The sequence below is a fragment of the Sinohyriopsis cumingii genome, chromosome 12 (assembly GCF_028554795.1).
Source record: "Sinohyriopsis cumingii isolate HCF-2022 chromosome 12, ASM2855479v2, whole genome shotgun sequence".
Lineage (NCBI taxonomy): Eukaryota > Metazoa > Mollusca > Bivalvia > Unionida > Unionidae > Sinohyriopsis > Sinohyriopsis cumingii.
The window spans coordinates 36,133,723-36,159,051 of record NC_142972.1 but is presented as its reverse complement, the minus strand read 5'-3'; the positions used below and the strand labels follow the sequence as shown (position 1 = coordinate 36,159,051).

Below are 25,329 nucleotides of genomic sequence, written 5' to 3'. Positions count from 1 at the left end.
CCATTCCAAAAGGAGACTTTGCTATCAGCATGGACTTGAAGATGCATATCTTCATATCACTATTCACAAGGCTTCCAGGAAGTTTCTGCATTTTACCTAAACTGACATTGATTACCAACTCTGAGCACTCCCATTTGATTCAACATCAGTCCCTGGGGCTTCACTCATCTGATGAACCATGTTGTGGCTCATGTCTGAACCATCTCCACGATGGCTGCATCAAGTTACCTGGATGACATCCTGCAGAGACATCAGGTGGGTTATGTGTTGAAACATGATCTGATAACCCTATCACACTGCTTATAATCTGGGTTTTCTCATAAATAAGGACAAATCCAACCCAGTACCATATCAACAATTTGTATATCTATGTACGGAATTCAAGACACAGGTAAGCAGAGTATGTCTCCCTCAGGAATGGGCATTAAAATTAGGATCATGGTGTTACTCTTGAGGGAATATCTTCATTTTGGAATTCTTTAAGATTTTAGGATTGCTCAGCACAGCAGCAGACCTCATCATTCTAGATTGTCTTTATATATGACCATTACAAATGATACTTTTATCCCAATGGAGGCCAAATATTTTTCCACTGGACAAACTGCTCCCTATTCGCACAGATATGAAGTACCATATGCAGACTTGGAGTGACCTAACTTGACTCACAGTGTGTATACCTCAACAAGTACAGCCACCAGAGATCACAGTCAATACAGATGCAAGTACTAAAAGTTGGGGGTCACACTCACAAACACCTTTTGTGAAGCCAACGGAGTGTGGCCTCCCCAGGACTGGCATCTGCATATCAATATCCTCAAAATTAAGGTCATTTTGAGAGCCTTTCACAGGTGGCAGGAACTTTTGACTGGAATGTGAGTCCTCGTTCCATCTGACAGCTCTATGTTGGTGACTTATCTCCAATGGCAAGGAGGAAGCAAGTCCCCAGACCTTTGCATACTAGAGTGGTACTTTGTAAAGTGTTGTTATCAACAACAAATCAATGTCCGTCATATTCCTGGACATCTACATGCAATAGCAGATTCTTTGTCACGGAACAATCAGCTTAATATGTAGACAGAATAGACTCCCCATCCCATTATTTCATTCAGATATGCACCAGATGGGACGGACCATTGGTTGACCTGTTTGCATTGGAATACAACGTTCCCAACCTTTGTCTCACCATTCACATCCAAAAGCCTGGGCATCCGATGTGCTATCCATATATTGGAATGGGCTGGAGACATACCCCTATCCTCTACCACCTTTGATTCCAGTATTGGTACAAAAGCAAGAGAATCAAAGTTTCACCTTATCTTATCCTCATTGTAACACTCAGATGGTAGGAGTCATGGATCAGTGACTTCTTCAGTCTCAAAACAGAAATTCCATGGAAAATAGAGAATTTCCCTTATCTACTCAGATAACCATGACAGCATTTGTTTCACACTAAATCCAGAGCTACAGAACCGACATACCTGGATCATATTAAACAGACCCTCAGAAATAAAGAGTTCTCTCAACCAGTCATGGCGAGAATCACTCAGGCAAGAAGGCTTTTCACTCTGGATGTGTACGAAGGCAAATAGAACATTTTTACACTGTGGTGAACACAACAACACATTCTATTACTACAGGCACCTTTACCTGAAATAGATAACTTTATGCTCTGGCTTTTCAGTGAGTGACATAATCAAAGGTTACCGCTCCACATTCGCTGACACTTTTTGTCATCATGGAAGAGGGATATTGGACAAACCAAAGACTTATCCTACCTGTTCTCTAACTTCAGTTATACATGGCCAAAACGTTTGGCCCTGTGCCCCGAGTGAAACCTGACATGGGTATTAACCTGGTTAAACAAAATACCATGTTTGAAATGATTTCAGTGGCATCTTTGGCTTAACTTTCATACAAGACCTATGTCCTTATTGCATTAACAGTGGCAGACAGTGACAATTCCCTTTTTTATCGTCAAGAACAGGCTTCCATTAATGGGTAACCAGAAATTTTTACCAAAATCAAGGTCTACTCTGGACACTTGCACTCAAGACCACCTACTACAGGATCCAGTACAAGCCTTGAAGTGATATCTTAAAACAACCATGCTGTTGTGTTGAGGGAGATCAACTCGAATGAAATTGTTATGCATTTTGGCTCACAAGGTTAGAGCAGTTACAAGAGGCAGTGCTGCATTACCTTTGACCAGAACTGATCTCTGATATTATCCATGGTGTGGGATTGAGATCTGAGTCCACATTCTCCTGTTTTTACCTGTGAGATCTACAGCCAAAAAGGGCTCATCCCAGTCAGGTGGGACCTATAGCCGTGTTGCAACAGGTCCATTCGACAGATTCATAAGATGTGGTTTCTTGTCTTTTGCAGGATTTGAGGGAGGGAAAATGTTTCCTTTTTGAAATCACTCTGACAGATGGATTCTTCTCCACTCAGTCTATCTCGAAACTGTCTTACATACCTTAGTGAACTGGCATCTCCAGGGTAAGGGGATGTACCATCCTTCATCTCATACCTAATCTCCAGAGGTATTAGGATTGTGTAACGCACTTAAAGAAGCTCATTTTTTATCGTAAAATATGGTTCTTCACAAATACAGGCCCATTCATAATACACATACATCCTCCAAGCCTCCCTGCATTTCCATCCATATAGAGAGCATGCCTTATACTTCAGTAGTAGCGGAGATATTTTGGGGTTTATTCACCAATTTCTATATTATGGGAGAGAACTCTTCCCAACTGTCATCTACATGGGCAGATTACTTTTAGCTTTTTTTAGTTAAATGTTTTATCTGAAGGATTGGATTTTTGAGGTAGTAGTAGTTCTCCTAAAGTATTATGATTGGGTAAGTATTCATGAAGAAACATATTTTACTAGAAAAAAATAGTTTCTCTTTATCCCATCTTTTTTATGTTGCATCACCTATCAAGGTAAGTGTAGCCAATTATTTTTTACAGCTGATGCAATCGTACTCACATCCTGTTCAACTCACCAACATTGCATCATTTTGCACATGTACATTGGATGGTGCTGTTATGTTGAAAAAGACTATTTTACATCATTTTATCACACATTGACCATTTGAAAGACAGCGCAGGAAGTAAAAATATTTACAGTTGAGGATCTTAAATAGAAATGCAGGTCATATCAAAGGAATATTTTGACTTTTAGTATTTCTGACTATTGTTTGATGCTGAGGGAAAACTGCCTTTATTTCATCATCTGAATTTTAAAAAAATTGAAAGTACAAAATGTTTTAACAATCCAACCTATATTTACCTGGCAATATTAGGGCATTTTATTTTCTGTAACGTATTCATATTGTGTTAGAATGTTTTTTGTGGAATTTAAATTTAAAAAATATGTCAAACTGAATATATGGACAACAATACTAAAGTGTTTTTCTGAATGTTAATTCATGGATCAGTAGTTGAGACAGTAGTTGATTTTCTCAGTGTGTTGAGCCCTTTTCTGATCTTTTTTTGCAGGTGAAATCATTTCATTTTCTCGCACTCTTTCTCTAATTGTAACAAAGATTTTATTACACTGATTCATTGTTTTCGTTTTGCAATTTAACGTTTTTTTATTGTTATAAGATAACAATAAATATGAGCAGTTGATGATATCCACTTTTCATGTTTCTTGTTAAATGGTTTGATTTCAGAATTCTCTCTTACTTTAAAAAATTGTCTCTTTCATTACCTTCTTACAACAAAAGCAAAATATTCTAAACCCGTAGCTTCAGTAGGTTATGTTCATAACAAGTCACCTGTGAAATTTAAACTCTTTCTTTTGCAGAGCGGAACATTTAATCAAGATGTTATCAAGTTAACCTTGGTTTATAATTGTTGTTTTTCAGGTAAAGATGTCAGACAGTGATGAGGATTCACCACAGTTGTCTGCCCATGCCTTAGCAGCACTGCATGAATTCTATCAAGATCAAGAGCAGAAAACTAGGAATGAAGAGATTGTAACAAATGCACTAGGTGTTGAGGATGTTTTCAAAACAGACCTACAGGAAAACTGGGTAAAACATTTTTTACAACTGTTTCAAGTCATGGTTTTATATACAGTTTCTATTCTACTTTAGGTGGGCCTCCACCTCTTTGAGGAAAGGGTGGAATTTTCTGAATACAGAACATAAGATGAATTTAATGCAGAAATAATGTACTTGAAAATTGTACACATGATTTTCATGCAATCACTTGCTTTTTAGTTTATATCTATGAAGTAGAGAGATAGTATTGTACTACTGGTGTCATTGTTCACACAGATACAAGCATATACATGAGTACACCCATATGAACATGTTGACCATTTTTTTTATTCACGGGTCCTAGGATTTCATTTTGGGTGGGTTTTCTAACAGTTACCTCCAGGGGAGGGGATGGGATGGATGTGGCTAAATTAATACAAACATGTACATTAGCTATACATTTTTTTGTTTAAGTTTTTTGTTTAGCTCGGGTCTTTTGCACACTGTATAAATACTGTTATGCATGAAATCATGAAGGAATGCAATTTGGTTATTGTGGCATGGTCACTACAAATGTAGGTCATAATGACTTGTGTTCTATCCTTCACTGACTTTGTTTAAATTTTGTTGGTTACATTTACTTCCCCAGTCTCAGTCAGATTTTATAATTGTTCTTAGTAACACATCCTTATCACAAGCATAGGCCACTGTTCACACTTTACTACCTTAAGTTAAATTTTTGCATTTAGCTCAATACCTATTTCAATTTCTGCACTTTTTGCAAATCGTTTGTTGGCCTAAGTGATTAGGCTATCCTCTTTGGAACCGATTGAGTCATACCAAAGACTTATGAAAATGTTACTAATAGCTGCCTTGCTAGGCTCTCAGCAATAAGAGGTTAGTGTTAGGACTGGGTGGCCTGGTGTCAGGATAATGTGACATGATGCCCCAGCGCTAGATATCACTATAATCTGCCACACTTACTGGCTTTAGTTAAGTTCTTGCATTCACCTCATGGTCACATGCATTTTTGGCATATTATGTGCATGCTATATTGCCTAGAATGATGAATCTTTGTGATTATGGCAGAAAATATTTGGTGGCAATCTGGAATTTGATGTTAGAATTTAGTTCAAAATTAGCTTCAACAGTTCAGAATTCAGGGGTATTCAAAACGAAGCACAATTTCAGGATGAGGTAAAGCATTTGCCAATTTCTTAAACAATTAAAGGACTGGTAGCATACATATACAAAATATTTTTGAATTAAATTATGTGCATCACTTCCAAATCTATCTTGAAAATAAATCATACTTTAAAATTGTCATTCTGAGGTAAAATCATGTTGTTATTAATGATATGAATAGCCCATATTAGTTGTCAAACTATTTACTTTTGTTTCTTTTCCATCATTCTGTTCAACTATTTAGACATGTGGATATCCTGTAATAGACTGAAATAATTGAAAAATTGCAAACTCCATGAGAATAAATATGCTTGAAATTCACTCATTCATTAACCAGTGTTACTAAAACTTCATGAAAGGACTAAAAATAAAAGCCAGATAGATTTTGTACATTAAAACCAGTTTTGAACTTATGAAAAATACAGTCATTGCAGCTTTAAAAATTATAGTTAAACTACTTTATACAGTTAATTGTTATATTATATGTAGATATGTCTGATGGAGCAGTTTACAGTTATTTTATCTGCTTCAGCATCAGGCCTGTGATTAAAATGCTCTTTGCAAGTTCACTAAAACATTTCTCTTAAAATTGCCTGACTGCAAGTTCACTGATCAAGGGTGTTAATTTTTATTTCTTCCTCAGACAGTTTTCATTAATATAGCCTTACATTTATGGTAGTTTGATAGACAGTAATTTTGCTGTGAACTAAATTGTCCACATTTGTCTCCATTTTTCTGGATCCATACCATACTGACTGAGGTTGATTGCACAGTTATCAGACTGGTCATTCATAGACTATAAGCCGTGTTAATCACATGTAAAGATGACAACTTACTGTAGGAAATGGCAGTCTCACAATCAGAAAGGGATTATGCTGTGAATTAAATTACATCTGCCATATGTTTTTAGAGTAATACATGGTACATATTGTAATTATAAAGTTTTGACATGATTTTCTTGTAGCTGTATACAATTTGGAAAGATGCTTAAAAGAAACCAGCTGATAATTTAATTTGCCAATTGAAATTTTTGGTTGTAGATGTGACCATTTTAGTAGTCGTACAATGTAGGCATGGACTTTGAAGTTATCAGAGACTGTCTCAGATATAAATATTAGGTTCTAAATGTTGCATTGTTGGACTAGCCATTTTAGTTACAACTTGAGTATACAGTGTATTCCTCTTATGGAGATTAGAATGATTCAGGTAATGTATATTCACTTTCTGGATATCAAAATGATTCAAGTAATGTATGTTCACTTTATGGATATCAAAATGATTTAAGCAATGTATATTAAAGTTATGGATATCAAAATGATTGAGGCAATGTATATTCACTTTATGGATATCAGAATGATTCAAGCACAGTATATTCTGTTTATGGATATATTAGAAGGATTCAGGCAATGTGTGGACACTTTATGGATATCAGAATGATTCAAGTACAGTATATTCTCCTTTTGGATATCAGATTCTGAATGACTGAAGCAGTGTATATTCTTCTTATGGAGTTCAGAATGGATCAGGTACTGTATATTCTCTTTATGGATATATTAGAATGATTCAAGCAATGTGTTGTCACTTTATGGATATCAAACTGATTTAAGCAGTGCCAGTTATATTTATGGATATCAGAATGACTGAAGCAATGTATATTCATTTTATGTGTATCAGAATGATTCAAGTACAGTATATTTTCCTTATGGATATATCAGAAGGATTCAAGCAATGTGTGGTCACTTTATGGATAACAGAATGATTCAAGCAATATATATTAAATTTTTGGATATCAATGATTGAAGCAGTGTATATTCCCTTTCTGGATATCACAGTGATCAAAGCACTATACATTCCCCATATGAATATCAGTATGATTCAAGAAACACCTTGATCTAGTTGCATAAATGAACTGTCATAGAGATTTTCTGGGAAAACAAAATATTGGCTCAGAGGTTTACTTGAAAATTACAAAATCATACATAAGAAAGCTAGGTTACTGTAACTTAACTTTCACAAGGGGTGTTTCAGAATAATGCATGGGATACTGTGATTAAGTTCCATGCCAAACCCAGTACTGGAGATTTAAATGTATTATTTTGCTATATTTTCAGCAGTTGAGCCAGTTTTGGTATGATGATGATTCTGCAGTTAGACTTGCTGAAGCTGCACTGGATGCAGCAGGGAGAAATGGACGGTAAAACAAATATGAAAGATATCAAATTTGTCATAGAACAGGTGGAGTGTATTGTTTTAAGATGTTGTCTGTCCATCTGTTGTCATTTTTGTTTCCACACTGTAACTTGAGTTGTCCACTTCCTGTAGTTACCAGATTTTGTGGATAGCTTGCACATAGAGTAACTTAAGGAAGAATATTATTGATCTACTGGTTAAGTGTTTGAATGTCAGGTGTGCTGTGACTGGAAGAAAAACTGATCTAATGGTTAAGTGTTTGAATGTCAGGTGTGCTGTGACTGGAAGAAAAACTGATCTAATGGTTAAGTGTTTGAATGTCAGGTGTGCTGTGACTGAAAGAAAAACTGATCTAATGGTTAAGTGTTTGAATGTTAGGTGTGCTGTGACTGAAAGAAAAAAGGTTTCTACACAATGACTCAGGTTCTCCACAATATATGGTTACCTAAATATATGGATTGCTTGCACTTTGAATAAAGCAAGAATCATATATATATTTCAGGGTTAAAAGGTTACAGGTCAAGGATGCTTAGACTGAAATAAGAAAATTGGTTTTAGCACAAAACTCTAGTTGCCCATCATTAACAGTTGCCAAATTTTGTGGATGGCTTCCACTTTGGGTAAGTAAGAACCCTTTTGATTTTGGGGTAAAAAAAAATTATCATCACTGTGACTGAAAAAATAGTTTCCACAAAATAACTTGAGTTTCCAACTGTCAAATGTTACCAAACTTTTTGGATGGCTTGCACTGGGAGTAAGAAAAAACCTTATTAGTTTCAGAGTTAGAAAGTTTCAAGGTCAAGGTCACTGCAACTCAAAGAAGATGATGGCTTCTGCTCCATTCGTTCTACATTACTTGTACTAAACTTTGTGATTGGCTTACATTTAAAGGTAAGAAAAAAGTCTTCTGATTTTAGTTTTAAAGTGGTCAGAGGTCAGAGACACTGACTCAGTGAAGAAAAATGGTTTCCACATGATAATAGTCCTTCATAACAGACCTGGACCGTACTTTGTGGAAGGCTTGTATTTTGGGTAAATAAGAGAATTTTTTATGTTTAGGTCAAAGGTCAAGGTCACTAACTGAAATAGAAAGTAGTTTCTGCACAAAACTGTTGTTCTAGACCAGATACCTTCATTAAGCTGTGGATGACTTGCACATTAGGTAAAAAAGATACCTGTTGATTTTGGAGAGCAAAAAATATCAAAACGTAAAGTCACTGAAAAAGGAAGTGGGATCATATTATAACTTTAGTTCTTCATCATGTACCTTGACCAGAGTTTGTGGACAGCTTGCACTTAAGGTATAGAATAGTAATATTGCCTTTTGAGCAGAGATCAAGCCCTAGTGGCTTCAAGAAAAATGAGTTTGCATAACAAATTTTATTTTAGAGAAAGTTTTATGTCCAAATATTATGTATGGATGGTATTTAGGGTCTTAAAAATAGTAAAGAAATTCATGGACTTTTGAGTCAAAAGGTCAGAAGTGATCAGCATGGCAAGTCTTAGAGGAAAATAATAGTTTCTTGACATTAGTTTAAGGCCATACATCTTGACTAATAATCTTCAGTTAGCAATAATGTACCTGTACCAACACCAAGGCTATTAAACAATGATTTTGTAATTGTTGGTGTGTGTTTGGTGGTACTAGCTATAGTGTTGAACTTTTGCATGGACTTAAGATAAGAGGTCATAGTAACCTGCCTATGCATGCTTATAAGCCAGGTCCAAACAGGATAGACCCTGGTCTGCCAGTGCACAATGTTTCAGCAGATCAAGGTCTGTTGTTTGTTCTATGATTACTCCAATCTACATAGACCCAGATCTGCAGAGGGACCTGACTTTCAAGGGAATACATACCGTACTTTTGTTCTCCTGTCCAGATTCCAAGCTTTAGCGTTTAACTTCACTTTAATAAAACTGCTTGTTGTCATTAAACTTGACAAGTGCATTTGAGTAATGCAGTCCTTTACAAATAGTTCACAGTGACATATTTTTTTTGTTTTTTTCAGTTACTGTGTAAATTTTTGTATCATTCACTAGCAAAGCAGATAAAAATATAGTATTACAGAACTCAATCAATTATTGGAGATTTTCACCTCTGTGCATCTGTTACAATCCTACAGAAACCACTGGAATTACGTCCATTTTATTTACATCATTTTGATCTCATAACTGAACATGGCCTTGCTTATTACTGTCTTCTGACCAGTTACTTCAAAGAAAGAAATGTGATGTTGCAACTAGCAACATTGTGTTATAAATGCTTACTGAACATAATCGCTTGTAAGTTTTTAAAATGAAAATTCAGTTTATACAGAGTAGGGGTTGTCTTATAAGAGTGGCATATAAAATATTTGATAAATCTGTGGGTAATATTGCAAACTATTGATGTTTGCAGTATGTATCAAATACAGTCACTTTAATTTTATTAAGTGTTTTTATGCCACCATTCCCATCCAAAAACGTATATATATATATATATATATATATATATATATATATATATATATATATATATATATATATATGGTACACACTGTGTTTTTCTGTTTCTTTTTGGCATTCATTATGTAATGCTTGTATGTACATATGTTTAGATTTTAAACATTTGAAAATATTAAATATTTCTCACTGCAAAGTTAAGTATCCATCAATCTTCTTTTACTGTGGGTGTTTACTAGTAAGTATATAACCTCCATTCGTGCAAGTTCAAACAGCCTGTATTTGTTCTCTGTTTTCTCACATGCCAACCATTATGCTTTTCGAGTGATCATTATGCTTTTTTTCACCTTATTATATCCCTACATACCAACCATTATGCCGAGGACAATGCAAATATTCGGAGTGATGGAACCTAAAATAGTAACAGTGCCTGGAGTAATGTACACTGAAGTGAATGAAATCTCGACAGTGACTTGAGCCAATATATTGGATGAAGGAATATAACTGACAAAGCCTAAAATGGTCATTTAAACAAGATGACCCATGTCAGATGCTACCTCATTAAATAAAGATTAGTTGATTTTAACTGTAAACCATGGACCTGATTTGCACTTCATGCTGCCTCATTCAGTGATTAGTTAATATTAACTGTAAACCATGGACCCGATTTCCACTTCATGCTGCCTCATTTAGTGATTAGTTAATATTAACTGTAAACCATGGACCTGATTTGCACTTCATGCTGCCTCATTCAGTGATTAGTTAATATTAACTGTAAACAATGGACCTGATTTGCACTTCATGCTGCCTCATTCAGTGATTAGTTAATATTAACTGTAAACCATGGACCTGATTTGCACTTCATGCTGCCTCATTCAGTGATTAGTTAATCTTAACTGTAAACAATGGACCTGATTTACACTTCATTTTGCCTCATTTAGTGATTAGTTAATATTAACTGTAAACCATGGACCTGATTTGCACTTCATGCTGCCTCATTCAGTGATGAGTTAATATTAACTGTAAACAATGGACCTGATTTGCACTTCATTCTACCTCATTCAGTGATTAGTTAATATTAACTGTAAACCATGGACCTGATTTGCACTTCATTCTACCTCATTCAGTGATTAGTTAATCTTAACTGTAAACCATGGACCTGATTTCCACTTCATGCTGCCTCATTCAGTGATTAGTTAATATTAACTGTAAACCATGGACCTGATTTGCACTTCATTCTACCTCATTCAGTGATTAGTTAATCTTAACTGTAAACCATGGACCTGATTTCCACTTCATGCTGCCTCATTCAGTGATTAGTTAATATTAACTGTAAACCATGGACCTGATTTGCACTTCATTCTACCTTGTTCAGTGATTAGTTAATTAACTGTAAACCATGAACCTGATTTGCACTTCATGCTGCCTCATTCAGTGATTAGTTAATCTTAACTGTAAACCATGGACCTGATTTGCACTTCAGGTGAACCAGTGATTCTTGCATTGATAGATTAAAGTGCGTAGAAAAGTAAAAGTGGCTTCTTACTTCCCACCTCCTTTTTTGGAATAGCGAACAACAGAAGGCAAAAACAAAATTTTTGATCTAGCCTTACAGTGTCAAACTTGCAATCTTTAAATTTCAGTATTGCATGTGTAAGTGCCCCTACAACTTACAAGAAGATAAAACAGCTGGACAAGAGCAACTGTGATGTGAAATGCTTAGAATATGATGAACGGTTCAAAATGTTTGGAGAAGACTTTGTATTCTACGACTACAGAGACCCTCTGAATCTTCCAGAGAAATGGAAGAATACTTTTGATGTTGTTTTGGTAGATCCTCCATTTCTTTCTGATGAGTGTTTATGTAAAACAGCATTAACTGTAAAGTTTCTGGCCAAAGACAAGATTATACTTTGTACAGGTAAGCTTAGCATCTCATACAGGGTCTTTCTTAACTCTTGGCATTTGGCAAAGTTAACTCCTCCATTATCCCTTTATTACAGTGTGTTTCATTTTTTTAAATCATTTACTATGAGGGTTTATTTTATTATATGTGAAATGAACTGGCTATTTCAGGGTACTCCTTGAGGTACTTCCCACCTGATCTGTCAGTGGTCATCAAGTCTGTATGAAGTATGTGTGTGTTGATTTAAGTTATTAAATTAGCATCAGGGCTGAATTGAAATACACTTTGGATGACCGTGTGTCACTATATCTTGCCTATTTAAACCAACTTATGTTTGGATTTCGGAACAATAGGACCTCGTCGTCAATAGATGTCCTTGTTCATTATCATTATGTAGATTGTGCTTCCCAAATGAACACTGCTGGATGATATTCCCTTCTTTCAGCATGTGACTGGATTAGTTTTCATCACTCGATGTACTATGATCACAGCCAGCATCAATATTCACAATACACTGTCTTGATTTTGTCAATTTTCATTCAAGAAAGTGTGAAAAATATTTCTTAATGTATTGTTGTAGAATAGGACAATTATACATTCTGGATCAGAATACTGTATTAGACACTCAGCAAAGCCTTGTTTGCAACATTCAGACCTTGAATGGAATTTTCCTATCTTACACTGACACATAATATGGATACAGTTAGGCAAACTATCAATTCGTGTGTGTGAGTATCAGAATTTTGTTTTGAATTTGTATTGATAAACTTCCAGACAATAATATTCATTGGTTCCATATCGAAAATTGTCACCAGCTTTATGTAGCATTTTCATAAGCTCTAGCTACGATAAAATGCTCGAATTCCTATAAAGGTATTTGTCTTTGGTTCTGATATGCCAGTCCTTCTTTTACATACCTATCATATCAGTTACCATGGTTCCTCTTATGACTTAAAACTAAGGGGTCCTTAACTCTTGGGCTGAAATTTCCAATAATTAAAATTTGAAGACGAAGAGTCAAAATCTTATACCTGAGGGGAAAAAACAGCACACTTTTAAAACTTATTTAAAGTTTGAGTCGAACACTGAAAGCATTGAAGAGAGTCTTCTTTAATACACAGATAACACAGTCATAAAATGAAATCTCAAGAGGAAACAAATTAAATGTTAACATGACATACTACATTGAAATGCAGTATTTATGAACTAACGTAGAAAAATAATTGGCATTAATGATAATGAGTTAATGCTGGTTTATGCTTGATACTGTATAACCTGTATATCACTGATGACAAAGCAATATACTTTCGTAACTCACTGATTTTCTTCCACACATTCCTGAATTTTTGTTAGCATTTTTTTAATCTTTCCCTTTTTTACAGCCATGTTCATTTTCACAGCCCGAGTCTGTTGCAGATAGGTTTCCTTGAGAAATAAAATTCATTTATTTTTCTGAATAGATTCATTCCTCTGAGCAATGCTATTTATATGTAAGTTTGAAAATCTAATTTGATATAACAGGGTCATGCAATCAACAATAGAATGATGCGCACAGCTTAACAGTAATGTTAAAGAAATGTCCAAATAGAAATAACTCACTTAAGTACCAGAAGCACAACCTGTCAATAGAGAATATATTAAAATCATTAAACAAATAAAAAAATTCTGTGGACGGTAAAGCATCATCAAAACAACACTGGTATTTACCCCAATCAGTTCACATTGAGTTTCATCTGCCATTTTTGATTTCTAGTCATCATGACCAATTCATCTTACTTTAGAAAGAGATGTTGAAGTCCAGTTACATCAATTAGTGGAATACAAACGAATCATCTTTTACCATGGACAATTATTGAAAATTCTTTCTCAGTTTGAATGGTGTTTTTGTAACATTAATTTAATGTGTTATGCTATCTTTGTTATACAGGTGCTGTAATGGAAGAGCTAGCACTTAAGTTATTACAAGTGAAACCCTGCAAATTTCAACCCAGACATGCTAATGGACTGCAGAATCAGTTTGCCTGTTTCACTAATTTTCAGTGTGATCATCTTGACACCTCCTGATATGATGATATAAACACTATACATGTATGAAAAATAAATAATTCATTGTTTCTGACTACACTTTATTGTTGCCCAACACCAACAATGCAGTTTTTCTTTTATAAGAGATAATACTGTATGAATGACTCCATGACGTCATACAGAACTATTATGTATTACTTGTAATTCATTTCACTGCACTGTTATGGACTTTTAATGTCCAGTATACCCTCTTTATAATGCTATTAATGGAAATGGTAAAATGACCAGTGCTAAGAGGGAGCCTTGTACTAAGGGTGTCGCACCAATGCTGTATCCTTAAAGAGCCTTACAACAGAGAAATATTGCACTTAATGATGTGAAATCACATTATAATTGGGTTTCATGAGCCAAGAACTTAACAAAATGTACTATATTAGAGAGCAATACAATTTATTTTACTAATTTAATAGAACCATATCCATAGTATAAAATAGGCAGTTTTAAAATGAGGGACTTTAAGTAAGGGACCACTGAATTCAATCACAGGTGCAAAACTTATCAAACACTTGAGGCAGCATGGTTCACATGATTAAACACCTACATTGTTTTTGCTATGTAATAGTTAAAAATTTAAAAAAATTTCATCAATTCAGTTTTAGAGATGGGGGGATCAAATGTTTCTTATCAACCCCAAAATTCTCTAATAAATGTTAACTGTGAGAAAGAAAATGTTTTCATTGTTGTTGATAACCTAATGAGTAGACCTGGTTATCGTGACTGGGAACAAAAGAAATATTGTTTTATGTATTGAATCATGTATTAGCACATGAATGACTATCTCGCCAAAGCCAATGGGAATAAAGTGTCTTGTATAGAGAATTGTACCTTGACACTTGATCTAGGCTGGTCATGACAGGATTCAAACTAGAAACCCACTGACTACAAGTCTGGCACACTTAACCACTCAGCCATGGTTCCTTCCAAGGTTTGGAAAGATGAAAAATGATCAGGCAGAAAGTTTAATACACAGAATTCCACTACAGCATTATTAAGGACTGGTTTTCACTATATTACAACTGATGTGAAGGTTACAGATAAATTGATACAACCTGAACAAGCTAGCAGGTCATTTATCAATTGGATAAAAAAAACGGTATACACCTATTCACAGAATAAAGTTCCAGCTAAAAAGAAAAATATGCAAAAAGATGAAAGTGAGAAAAACCATATATTTTCCTGTGTGTGAATTACTTCCATTTTCTGAATTGTTGTTATCAGAAGAGGAGTGAAAGAAAAAAGGAATTTACATTATGTAGGACCCTGAAATAAAAGACCACATAAAATCACAATGAACACAAGGAGCAATTTTTTTTTCATAAAGTATCATCAACACATTTCCCAAGATGTATTGAAATTGTCAGAAAAACGTAAAGAGTAAAGATTTCTTCATGGTTCTTATAATTATGTCGCACTACTGTCTTATTGGTACAGTACATTTTTCATTGAAAGACTTTAATATTTTAATTTTTTTTTATATCAGACACCACAAAACCAAGTAACTCCTTCCATGAATATTAGTGAGTAAAATTTCAATATGAAGGACTTACCATGAGAACATTCTTTGGAAATTTATTTTGATTTATTTGACTTTTTATCAGTAATGTAGATTACAATAAATGGTAAATGTATATTACATGAATAGATTTCTTTGAAAAAATAAACATGAAATACAGCTACCAACAGTAAACTCTCATAAAAAATGTAAATTCTGGTAATACATTTGCAATATTAACTATAATAGTATCTTAAGTTTTATTTTAAGTCTAATCGTATTGTTTTAATATTGAAATACGTTTTTATTAATTTCAAATGGACACAACTGTCCATATCATTATTTTATATCACTCATTTTATTTCTTCTGTTAATTAATTAACAAGCTTCAATGCTTTTATATTGAAAGTCATCCTATTTTCATGCTCAAAAGTGAATGTGAAAATCAGTAATGTATATTAGAGAAATTGCATTGTAAAATTTTACTTTATGCATAATGTCAAGAAGTTTTTGTGACTTCATTATCTATCTAGTAACTATGACTGCTTCTGCAAATCTTTATTAGTTATTTCAGCTTCAGAATTATATCTGTAAACACTCCAATCAGGATTGGCCATTTAAAGGGGGGGGGGGGGCATTTGTTCCCATGCCTTCATATTGTCAAAGAAATGATACAAGACAATTACCATGTCTACCTCAACCACTGCCCAGTGTACTACTCATTCTCATAAACAATGCTAACCAGTCATTTTCAGAACATGTTCGCTGATGTTTGTTTTTTTTTCATCTGTGGTTGCACTTCCTGCACGATTTTGCTCACAGTGTTACCACTCAAGCAGTTTTCAAAAACAAGATGCTATTCTTCTTCTCATAATGCCAATAGAAGCAGCCAACACTATCTATATATATATATATATATATATATATATATATATATATATATATATATATATAATATATATATATATATGCATTGTGCACTTTACTGGAATGAGCATCTTGAGAGTATCAAGTTCTTGTCATGCATCCGTACACTCATTTGATGAAATATAAATGTAGGATGCATTGCTGGATCTTGCTGATCCTTACTGAGATCTGCTATCCTTTTAGCAGTACATCCGATACCATCACAAGGCCCCTTCTCGTGTCCACTCAGAAAAGTTCCACTCTGCAGATTCTACAAATTTCTTGGGGTGATTTGATATTAGGTTTATAAAAAAGCCATTTTATTTTGGGATTGTGAAATTGGACTGTCGGTCTAATAATGAATCTTTTGAAGCTTTGATATAATGGTGGTGGTTATTTAAGGAATCAGTTTCTTCAACACAGCATAAACCGTTCAAGTCATCTGGCACAAGCATGTAATTTCTGCAATCTGTACTGCCATTGTTTCTAAAAGTAAACAACTGGATGCAACATAACAGCATTTGAATTCCAGTAAGCACTTTGGACTTCATCTGCAGATGTGCAACTAAAATTCAATGCAAAATCCATCTGTGCTATGAGATGATGTATTGGTTGGTTATCTTTTGGGTTTCAGTTGTCCTATTTTGTTGCTTTACCTTATGAACATATTCTTTAAAATCGTGTCTGCTCATGGAACGTTTTCATGAATGTATGTTGATATCTGTTCCAACCATATTTCTTTCTATTATCTAAAAATGACTTTTTTTCATTGTTCATGGTAAACTCTTTTAGCCATAAATCTGTTTGGGAAATCCAATGGGGTGCCTGCTTCATCAACCTGCCTTATGAATTCACAACTTTAAGGGAACATTGACTCCAGCTGATTTCATGGATTTAAGAGTTAGGGCTACATTTTGATGTTTTTGGCAAAGACATTTGTGTCTTGCAATATTCTGATACAAACTTAAGGTGAGGATACCCCATATATCATTTAGGGCCCTCTTGCATGCATGAATTTCACACACCTTTATCTTTTCCGGATACAACTCATCTCTGAATAAAATCTCGGCTACATCTGCTCTCTACTATTTTCTTTTTGCTGTTTTTGTATTCTTGGTACTTGGGTGCTTCTTAGACAACTTTGGATTTTTCAAAAGAAATTATGTCCTCCAAGCTTCTGAATTTAAATTACAGCAGTGAAGGTTCCATGTTTATGTAGTATGTTTTTTTTTAATTCAAGACATCATCCCATATAGCAGCTGTGGTCGAATTAAAGATATTTGACAGCAGTTTATTTAAAAATGGTAAGCTTGGATTCTGTCATGAACTCTTGCTATAGTCTAAATACAATAACACTATTATATTTCTTCAATTTGTATTTCAGTATAGTATTGTTATATGTAAACAAACTGCAATTGTAATGTGAATTCTTCTGAATACATGGTATATATATATGACCTGTCGGCACTAACAATGTCTCAGTAAAGCAACTGATTTTTTTCCCCGTATGTTTGACCAGTTTTCAGTAAGAGGCAACAAAATACCATGACGTTCGGTATTCCAAACTGATGCATCGACTGTAAACATGATGTTCATCTGAAAAGTTTGTAATGTACATATACACCTTATTTACCTCTAGTACAGTTGCACAAACTTCAGTTCCAAACCCTATGCACCTCAATGGCTTGTTGCTATCTCTTAACTTGGTATAATTCTTGGACTTTTTTCTTCATTTCACATGACTGCAATCGTATTTCACACCAGATGACATAATAAAATCAACAAATGATGTCCAATAAATGTAATTGTGTCGATTCCTGCTTTTATTTAGAACAATCTAAATAATCCTTCTTATTCTTCTGAACTGATTATTAAAATTTGTTTAAGAGGCTTATTTTTTTCTTTTGTCTTTAACATGTATCGGTAGCTGAATGCCATTTGACAAAATTCTATAATCAACAATTTGATCATGCAGATGCTTTGCTCAGAAATAGATGTGCACTTTAAAGCATCTGATGTTCTACTATAAATTTAGTCTGGTTTTCTGACTAAATCCACTAAAGCTAATGTGAAACTCAGATCAATTTAAACATGGACAAGCCAATTATCTGTATTTTACTGCAGCAATATTATTTCCATAGTTTTTCCTTTTATACAAAAAGTCCGTATTTTAAGAGCCATTTTCATAAGACTTGCAGCAATATTAATGTATTGAGAACACTGCTTAGAAAAAAATCTTGTGACAACCTTCATGAAAGTAAAATCATTACACAAATCATCCAGATCATTTTGAATTTCATTTTTTAATAACTGCATCATACGAACAGACAGAAATGTCTTGGTTTTACAGATGCTGAAAAAGTACTTAAATTTTGTAACCCTTTGCAAACATTGACACCAGTTTATTCAGTGTTTTGAAGGTACATCTGCACCAAAATAATATTTTGTTATTTCCAATCTGCTTATTTTTAAGCAGCCATTATCAGGAAGCATCTGCTTTGATTAGAATATGCCTTCAGCAATCTCCAGTGATATTTTATGTAAATACTCTATCCAACAACTGTTTAATAAACTTGGAACTCTATTCTGAGAATAAGCGTATAGTTTATCTATTTTATAGTTTCCAAGATTTCTGTTATGATTAGGATCAAGAATGCATAAAGTTGCAAGTCTCTATGATTTTTATATTTCATTGATTCCGATTTTCTGTCAATCAAGAGCTATTCCATGAAAAAGCATCAGGGTCTATTCTAGGGTGCAGAATTCAGGCTAATTTCTGAAAAATCAACTGAATGTGCAGAAGTCAAGCATCGTATTTTCAATGTCTATCTTTTTTTTTTTTAAATTTTAAATTCCACATATTTAGAAATTTTGCACCATTTTTTAATTAAAATTAAGACATTAATTTCCACTTTAAAGGTTCAGTTGAGTATATACTGAATATTCAACCTGAATAGGACAGTTCCTATTGAATATTTGAAATTAGAAATCTAAAGCTTTTAATGCAATCATTTTATTTCATACTAAACTCAACAGTTGAAAAAAAAATAACAATTTTCAAGAATTTTTGTTCTGCTTTTAAAATGAAAAGAAAAGCATTACCTTATGAATTATCAATATTAGACAGAGCATAGTCTTGGCTATCACAGCTGTAAAACAAAGTTTTGACAATATTTTGACAATAAATCCCTGGAAGCTGACTTCAAATCACAGTCACTTCTAAATCAGTACTAGCATTTTCAGGGTATACCTGAATTTGTTGCCCAAGGCTACTGTAATAAACCTGTCCAGTTTTAAAAGGAATTATTGCTGCTAACTTGGATTCTCTTATTTTGGCTGGAGAGCTGTCATTGGGTGACGGATTGTCTACATCAAATGCTGCGGCTTTCATGGAGGATTCTGAGAAATTATCATGGCTGTTGTCTTGTTTTTCCTGCTCCTGGTTTTCATTGTCGTTTTTGACCCAAACTATATGATGTGAAAAAGAAAAGATAAAAATTGTGGGGAAAACATCTTACGTTACATACAATATAACACAACTTGATGTCACCACAGTTTTAGAATTCAATACTAAAATGAAAGCCCTAGCCAGATATTTTTAGCACTCTATAACTTGCAGTAGGTTGATGGATTACTTCCTACTTCCTGAAATCAACTGAGAGCTCTAAAAATGGAGATCCTGCAATTTTACAGATTGACAACATCTTGAAAAAGGACCTCCCTTTTATTTCCTAAACTGTGGTTTTAAGCCTTAAAAACATTTTCTACCTCAAACATTTTCACACAGTCTTTATCCTCACTTGCACAAAAATACAAAGGCACAACTGTCACTCCTGTGGTAGTTAATAGTATTATGAGCTCTTGATACCTTTTGGCATTAGGGTCACTGACACATGCTGTCAGTGAATGACACCTGTGCACTGACTAAGTATGAGCAACAAAGATCTGTCAACTAAAGCTGGGTGCCATGATCAATGTTTGCACCACGATATTTCTGAACATACCATGGTATGCCAGAATTATAATTGGGATCAACAATTTAATTTTCTGTGGCAGGGTCCTGACACATTTTTTACATTTCTGTGTCAACAACTGAAAATAATATTTGCTCTGATTTGTAACAAAATGACACTTTTATTTTTTTATCTTAAGATAAAATACTCGACTCAATAGAAAATCACAGCCCACCCAAAAATGAAATACTCAGTACCATAAAGTAGATGAATTTGCTATGTTATTGTTAACTGTTGTATATGTTGTAATCTAAAACTGTAACTAGTATGGGATGATTAAGCTAACATTAGATTTCACATTTTGTGAAAGATATTATGCTGACATTGGAGAGCTTGTTGATAAAAACGAGGGAAGTGTCGACACTGAAGCCTACAATGCACTAGCTACTGTTGATAAAATATACAGGGAAATTGAGTGGGATGCCAACACCCAGGCAAGATATTTCTTAGAGAGGGCCAGTAAATATAAAACACACTCAACAAATGAAAAAATATTTAGTAAACTGAGAAAGTATACAAGATTCAAACAAAACAACTGCTCTCCTTGAAATCTTAAGATGATTCTCAATCTTACAAAGGAATACATGTACTTGACACATTAATATGTGCTAGTAAATAATTAAAATAGGACATTTTTTAAAATCCAAAATTTTTCTCAAACGTTTGGATTTCATCCAAGTATCTTTCACAACATCCCATTTGGTCACCATACTGGCATCCATGACACTTGTCAAACGTGATTCAAGGATCATAAATATAATTTGTAACATTCAAAATTTAATTATATTTGTAACATTCAGAATTTAATTATATTTGTAATATTCAAAATTTATTTATATTTGTAACATTCAAAATTAATTTATGCCAAATACAACTTTTTTTTTAATGAAACAAATAATTTTTTCAATTATTTTGCAATGGAAAAAGTCAGATGAAATAACAAAAGGCTAGAGATATTGTCATTCAATGTCCTATTTACTATCAAAAACAGGCTTCTCTAAATAATCTGCATAATATTTGCTAAATTTTCTTTCTGTTATGTCACAAGATAATATATACTGACCACTAAAATGTGTAGAACTGTTGATTTATCATGATTTACTTTCAAATGCATTTTCCTACAATTGTACTTCTACAAGTACTGCCATTATTGGAATAATATTGTGGGGAGATACCCAACGCATGTGCAACTTATGCCAGGCATGGGTCAAATAGCAATTTTTACCCATATCATGTAAATGCAACCAGGTTGTGAGCCATAGGTTGCTCATGCTAGATTGACCTAAATCTAAGCTACCTCTCGACATACAAAATTGACCTGAGTGGCCCCCAATCCTTGTTGCTAATATTTGAAGGACCATAAAGCGTATTACTATTTAAAATAAACAACAATGACACTACAATCTCAGTTTAAATTCCTTTGGTTTTCAAGAGATTACCACTTAATATCAACAAAATGACATGATATCAATCATTCTAATATGTTCTAGATGGTCTTTAAAAAAAAAGATATTAAATCCATAAATAGCACAGCAAAATGACACATAATATGCATAAAAATGAATCATTAATGCATATGTCTCTACTGAAAACTACAATAGTAGAATATATGTAAAGAAATGTAAAATCTAAGTTTATCAGTTACAGAAGATTATAATTATTAGGATAACTATTAATCCAGACTATGTTTGCTTGAGGAGAATCCAGACTGTGACAAGTATGGTAGGATTCAAATCTGTTCAATGCCTCCAAGCTAAAAATAGAATACTTACCATCATCTGAAGCAGTTTGGTCATATTTTGAGATGGTGACCTTTGGGTAGTGAAGGAAACCAGTCAACAGAGGCATGACATTCATTTGAGTGCTGTAATTTCCCTCTTCAAGGCTGAAAGTTCCTGTTGGAGGCAGAATACATAATAAACATATACAGAGGTAGTTCCTGTTAGAAGCAGAATACATAATAAACACATACAGAAAGGATGCTAAAATAAACACTGCAAATACAACTGGAACTAGTAGCAGGCAATTGTGACCTCTATTTTTTTTCTTTCTAAAAGGCAAAATAAGGTGATTTACAAAGTAACAATAAAACAAAAGACAAACTGAGACCAATTGAAGTTCATCATACATACTGGTTGTGAACATTACGCTTTTTAACACCCCCAAAAATCATCCTGCTGAATGAGGTGTTTCACAAGAAGATTATAATGACGAGAGTTATGTGGTGGCATGGGTGAGAAAGAAATCCCAGCATATCAAGCTATAAACTTGATGCATAAAGAGTATTGTGCATGAGTACTCGTATCAAACCTATAAAATCAGTAAATAGTTTGGAAAGGAAAAGGTTAAATTTATTTTGAAAAGTTTCATAAACTTTATTTGGAATTACTCAAATGTAAGATATTTATTACATGATTCTTAGTGATGAAAACATAGAAGAATCATGTAGTTGAATGATTCTGAAATACATACAGATTTTTATTAAGCTAATAACATGGTCCAGTAATAAAGGCTGACAGTTAAACTACTAACGTACAAGCGAGTTTTTAAAATTTAAATAGAGAATCTTTAATTTTGATCAGCATCACCAAAACAAAATGCAACTACAATATTGACAATAGCAAGAGTTAATTTACAAATCAGAAATGTGGTTGACTTGCCTGCAATGTATACCTGTCTAGTAATTATATTCTCATCTGCATAGGCATGGTTAGATGTATTTCAGCCTGTAGTAATGGCATAGTTGTCAACAATGTTAACATTTCTGGATAAAAATGATTGTGAAAGTCAACATTTCTATACAGTAGCTGTAGTGAGGTGAAACGTTAGGATATCACTATATATCTTTTGTGATCTGGATGGGATGCCATCTTGCCAGTCTCGTCTGCTTATTAAGCAGAAAGCTTCTTGTGTCATGGTGAGGTTTTGCATTTAAGTTATATATATATTCAAGATTAGTTGCTGTATTCAACTGCAGCTTGGGATAATATTACTACAGTCCTGAAATTTGTATGCTGATATGTGAAAAAGTTACCATCTTGCTTAGCATGCCTACTGAGGTAGAAACGTTTAATGCATCTATGTTCAAGTTTTGTGTGAATGTTTATGATAGTCAGATACAAGGGTTATGCTGAAAACCATACAAATGCAGGAGTCACCAGGTTTCAAGGAAGACGTGTGTGTACATGTGGTAACAAATGAGCCAAAAATGTTATTGTCCTAAATGGTTTTGGTGATATAAAGTACCTATAAGTTATAATGAACCATTCCTGTAAGATCAAGTGTACAGTATAGATAAGAGCAGTTACATTTTTTTTGTTTGTTATTGTGGGGTTTAGCAATACTTTTAACACGTTAACCCCTAGCGATGACTTAACAGGGCAGGAGGTAGTAGCCTACTGCCGAGCTCTGTAGCGTCATGGTCATGCATGATACAATAAAGTGGGTGGTATTATAGAAAGGTAGACAGATCTACAATGATACCAAATAATCTGGAATATCTAGTTGCACTACAAAATACAGATAAAAAAAATTATATTTTTGGACCCGACTTTTTTTACCCAAAATTCACCCGTGGTCGGAATCCGATATTGTGTCCGGTTTTTAGACTTTTTGGTCTCAGATCTAAGGAAAACCAGTATGAACTGCAAACAGACAGATGAGCCTTTTCAAAAAGTAGGATAAGATGGGTTTTTGGAATAAAGAGTGGTCTTCATACAAAAATAATGACTCTGTTTAGCACCAACAAAAATAATTAAAAAAATAAAACTTTTACCCTTCTGCTCATGTGCGAGTCAAATAGCCAAGGAAAAACGATGTTTCTAACACAACTTGGCAATATGTTATTGAAAGATGACCAGGGATTTGGTGTTTTCGAGTTTATTCAGAAATAGCTTTCAAAATGTGTTTCCTACTTTATTTTCAGGCGAAAATGGCAAAAACCTCCAGGGGTTGATGTATTAACACATTATTGGCAATATCATCTTGAGGAAATAGGATATAAGTGCCTTTACCAAGAACACAGCCAGGCAACTGATCTGTATGGGTATCAAGCCTATGTATTATGAGTTTGATGCTCCAGCAACCGAGCTACTGCAGCCCTGCCACCCACCCACCCACACAGCAATGTACATATATACCAAAGTACAGAAAAATTGGAGAAGATCAATCTGCACATGTGACTTTTGTATAAGTGGAATGAAAAGGAAAACAAGAAGTTGCCACTAAGTTGGCTACTATGCCCAATCAATCAAGGTTAAGAACTTTGTCAAGTATATTTAAAATCTTTAGTCAATGTATTTATCCAAGATCTTGCTAAGATGAAACTTCTCAGTAAATCACATTTAAATTAAACAAGTTGTGGATGCAAAACCAAGTGTAAGTAACCAAACCATGATATCTCAGAAATAAATCAAGGTCAATAACTGCATAATACACTGACAAAAATCTTATCATCAAGTGAGGCATGAAGATGAAACTTTAGAGCAGGTTTGATTGAAATCAAACAAGATATGTGCAGATGCTAAACTATTTACAAGTGACTGATAAGCCTATGCTGTGTCAATCGAGGGACAAAACTTTGGTATTATGAACTAATATTAAAATTTAACAGCAAATTTAACTGCAACTAAAACATGTTTATGCTAAGGTTATCACAGGCAATTAGAATGCCTAATCAATGTCAATCAATGGTCATAGCTGAAGAAAATAATCTGCTTAAAATCAAACCTGATCAAAAGTTTTACATCACGTGCTGAAACTGGCTGATCCTCAAACACTAACAAATCTGATGATTAACAGATTTCAATTATGCTTTCACGAGTTTGGACCCTTGCTTGTTTTTGAAGTCATCAACAGTCATAGCTGATCATTAAACTTGTTCATTTAATGAAGAAAAAAAAAAAGACTTTTTAAAATTTTGATTTTTTTTGGTGTTAATCATTATTAAGAGACAAGTGCAACCATAAATCTATTTATAGCAGCATATTCCATTATTACTTTTTCCTTCACGTAATCTGACTGCTTATCAATTATCTGATTAGTAAACATGATCCATATGCATGAATTTTGAAAACTAACAAATACAGATAATTATTTTGTAACATATTTCGCAGCT

The 25,329-nt window shown here is 33.9% G+C and overlaps 2 protein-coding genes across 7 annotated transcripts in view; one reads left to right on the top strand and one right to left on the bottom strand.

Moving 5' to 3' along the window:
• Positions 1 to 15,266, top strand: part of LOC149786257 (EEF1A lysine methyltransferase 1-like) — an 82,601-nt gene extending 67,335 nt beyond the window's left edge. For all 3 annotated transcript variants that reach the window (XM_089976645.1, XM_089976644.1, XM_089976643.1), the window contains 4 exons: positions 3,878 to 4,045; positions 7,291 to 7,373; positions 11,455 to 11,732; positions 13,645 to 15,266. In XM_089976645.1, the coding sequence (XP_089832771.1) occupies positions 3,884 to 4,045; positions 7,291 to 7,373; positions 11,455 to 11,732; positions 13,645 to 13,781 (660 nt within the window). In that variant the 5' untranslated portion in view covers positions 3,878 to 3,883 and the 3' untranslated portion in view covers positions 13,782 to 15,266. The remainder of the gene's footprint in view (positions 1 to 3,877; positions 4,046 to 7,290; positions 7,374 to 11,454; positions 11,733 to 13,644) is intronic.
• Positions 15,267 to 18,484: 3,218 nt separating this feature from the next.
• The window catches only part of LOC149786256 (trafficking protein particle complex subunit 10-like), a 90,494-nt gene continuing 83,649 nt past the window's right edge, over positions 18,485 to 25,329 (bottom strand). For 3 of the 4 annotated variants that reach the window (XM_089976639.1, XM_089976640.1, XM_089976641.1), the window contains 2 exons: positions 21,986 to 22,108; positions 18,485 to 19,668 (listed from right to left, as the gene is read on the bottom strand). In XM_089976639.1, coding sequence (XP_089832765.1) covers positions 19,403 to 19,668; positions 21,986 to 22,108 — 389 coding nt within the window. In that variant the 3' untranslated portion in view covers positions 18,485 to 19,402. Of the gene's footprint in view, positions 19,669 to 21,985; positions 22,109 to 25,329 lie in introns of those variants that run through there. The other variant, XR_016424902.1, reaches the window with a different exon arrangement.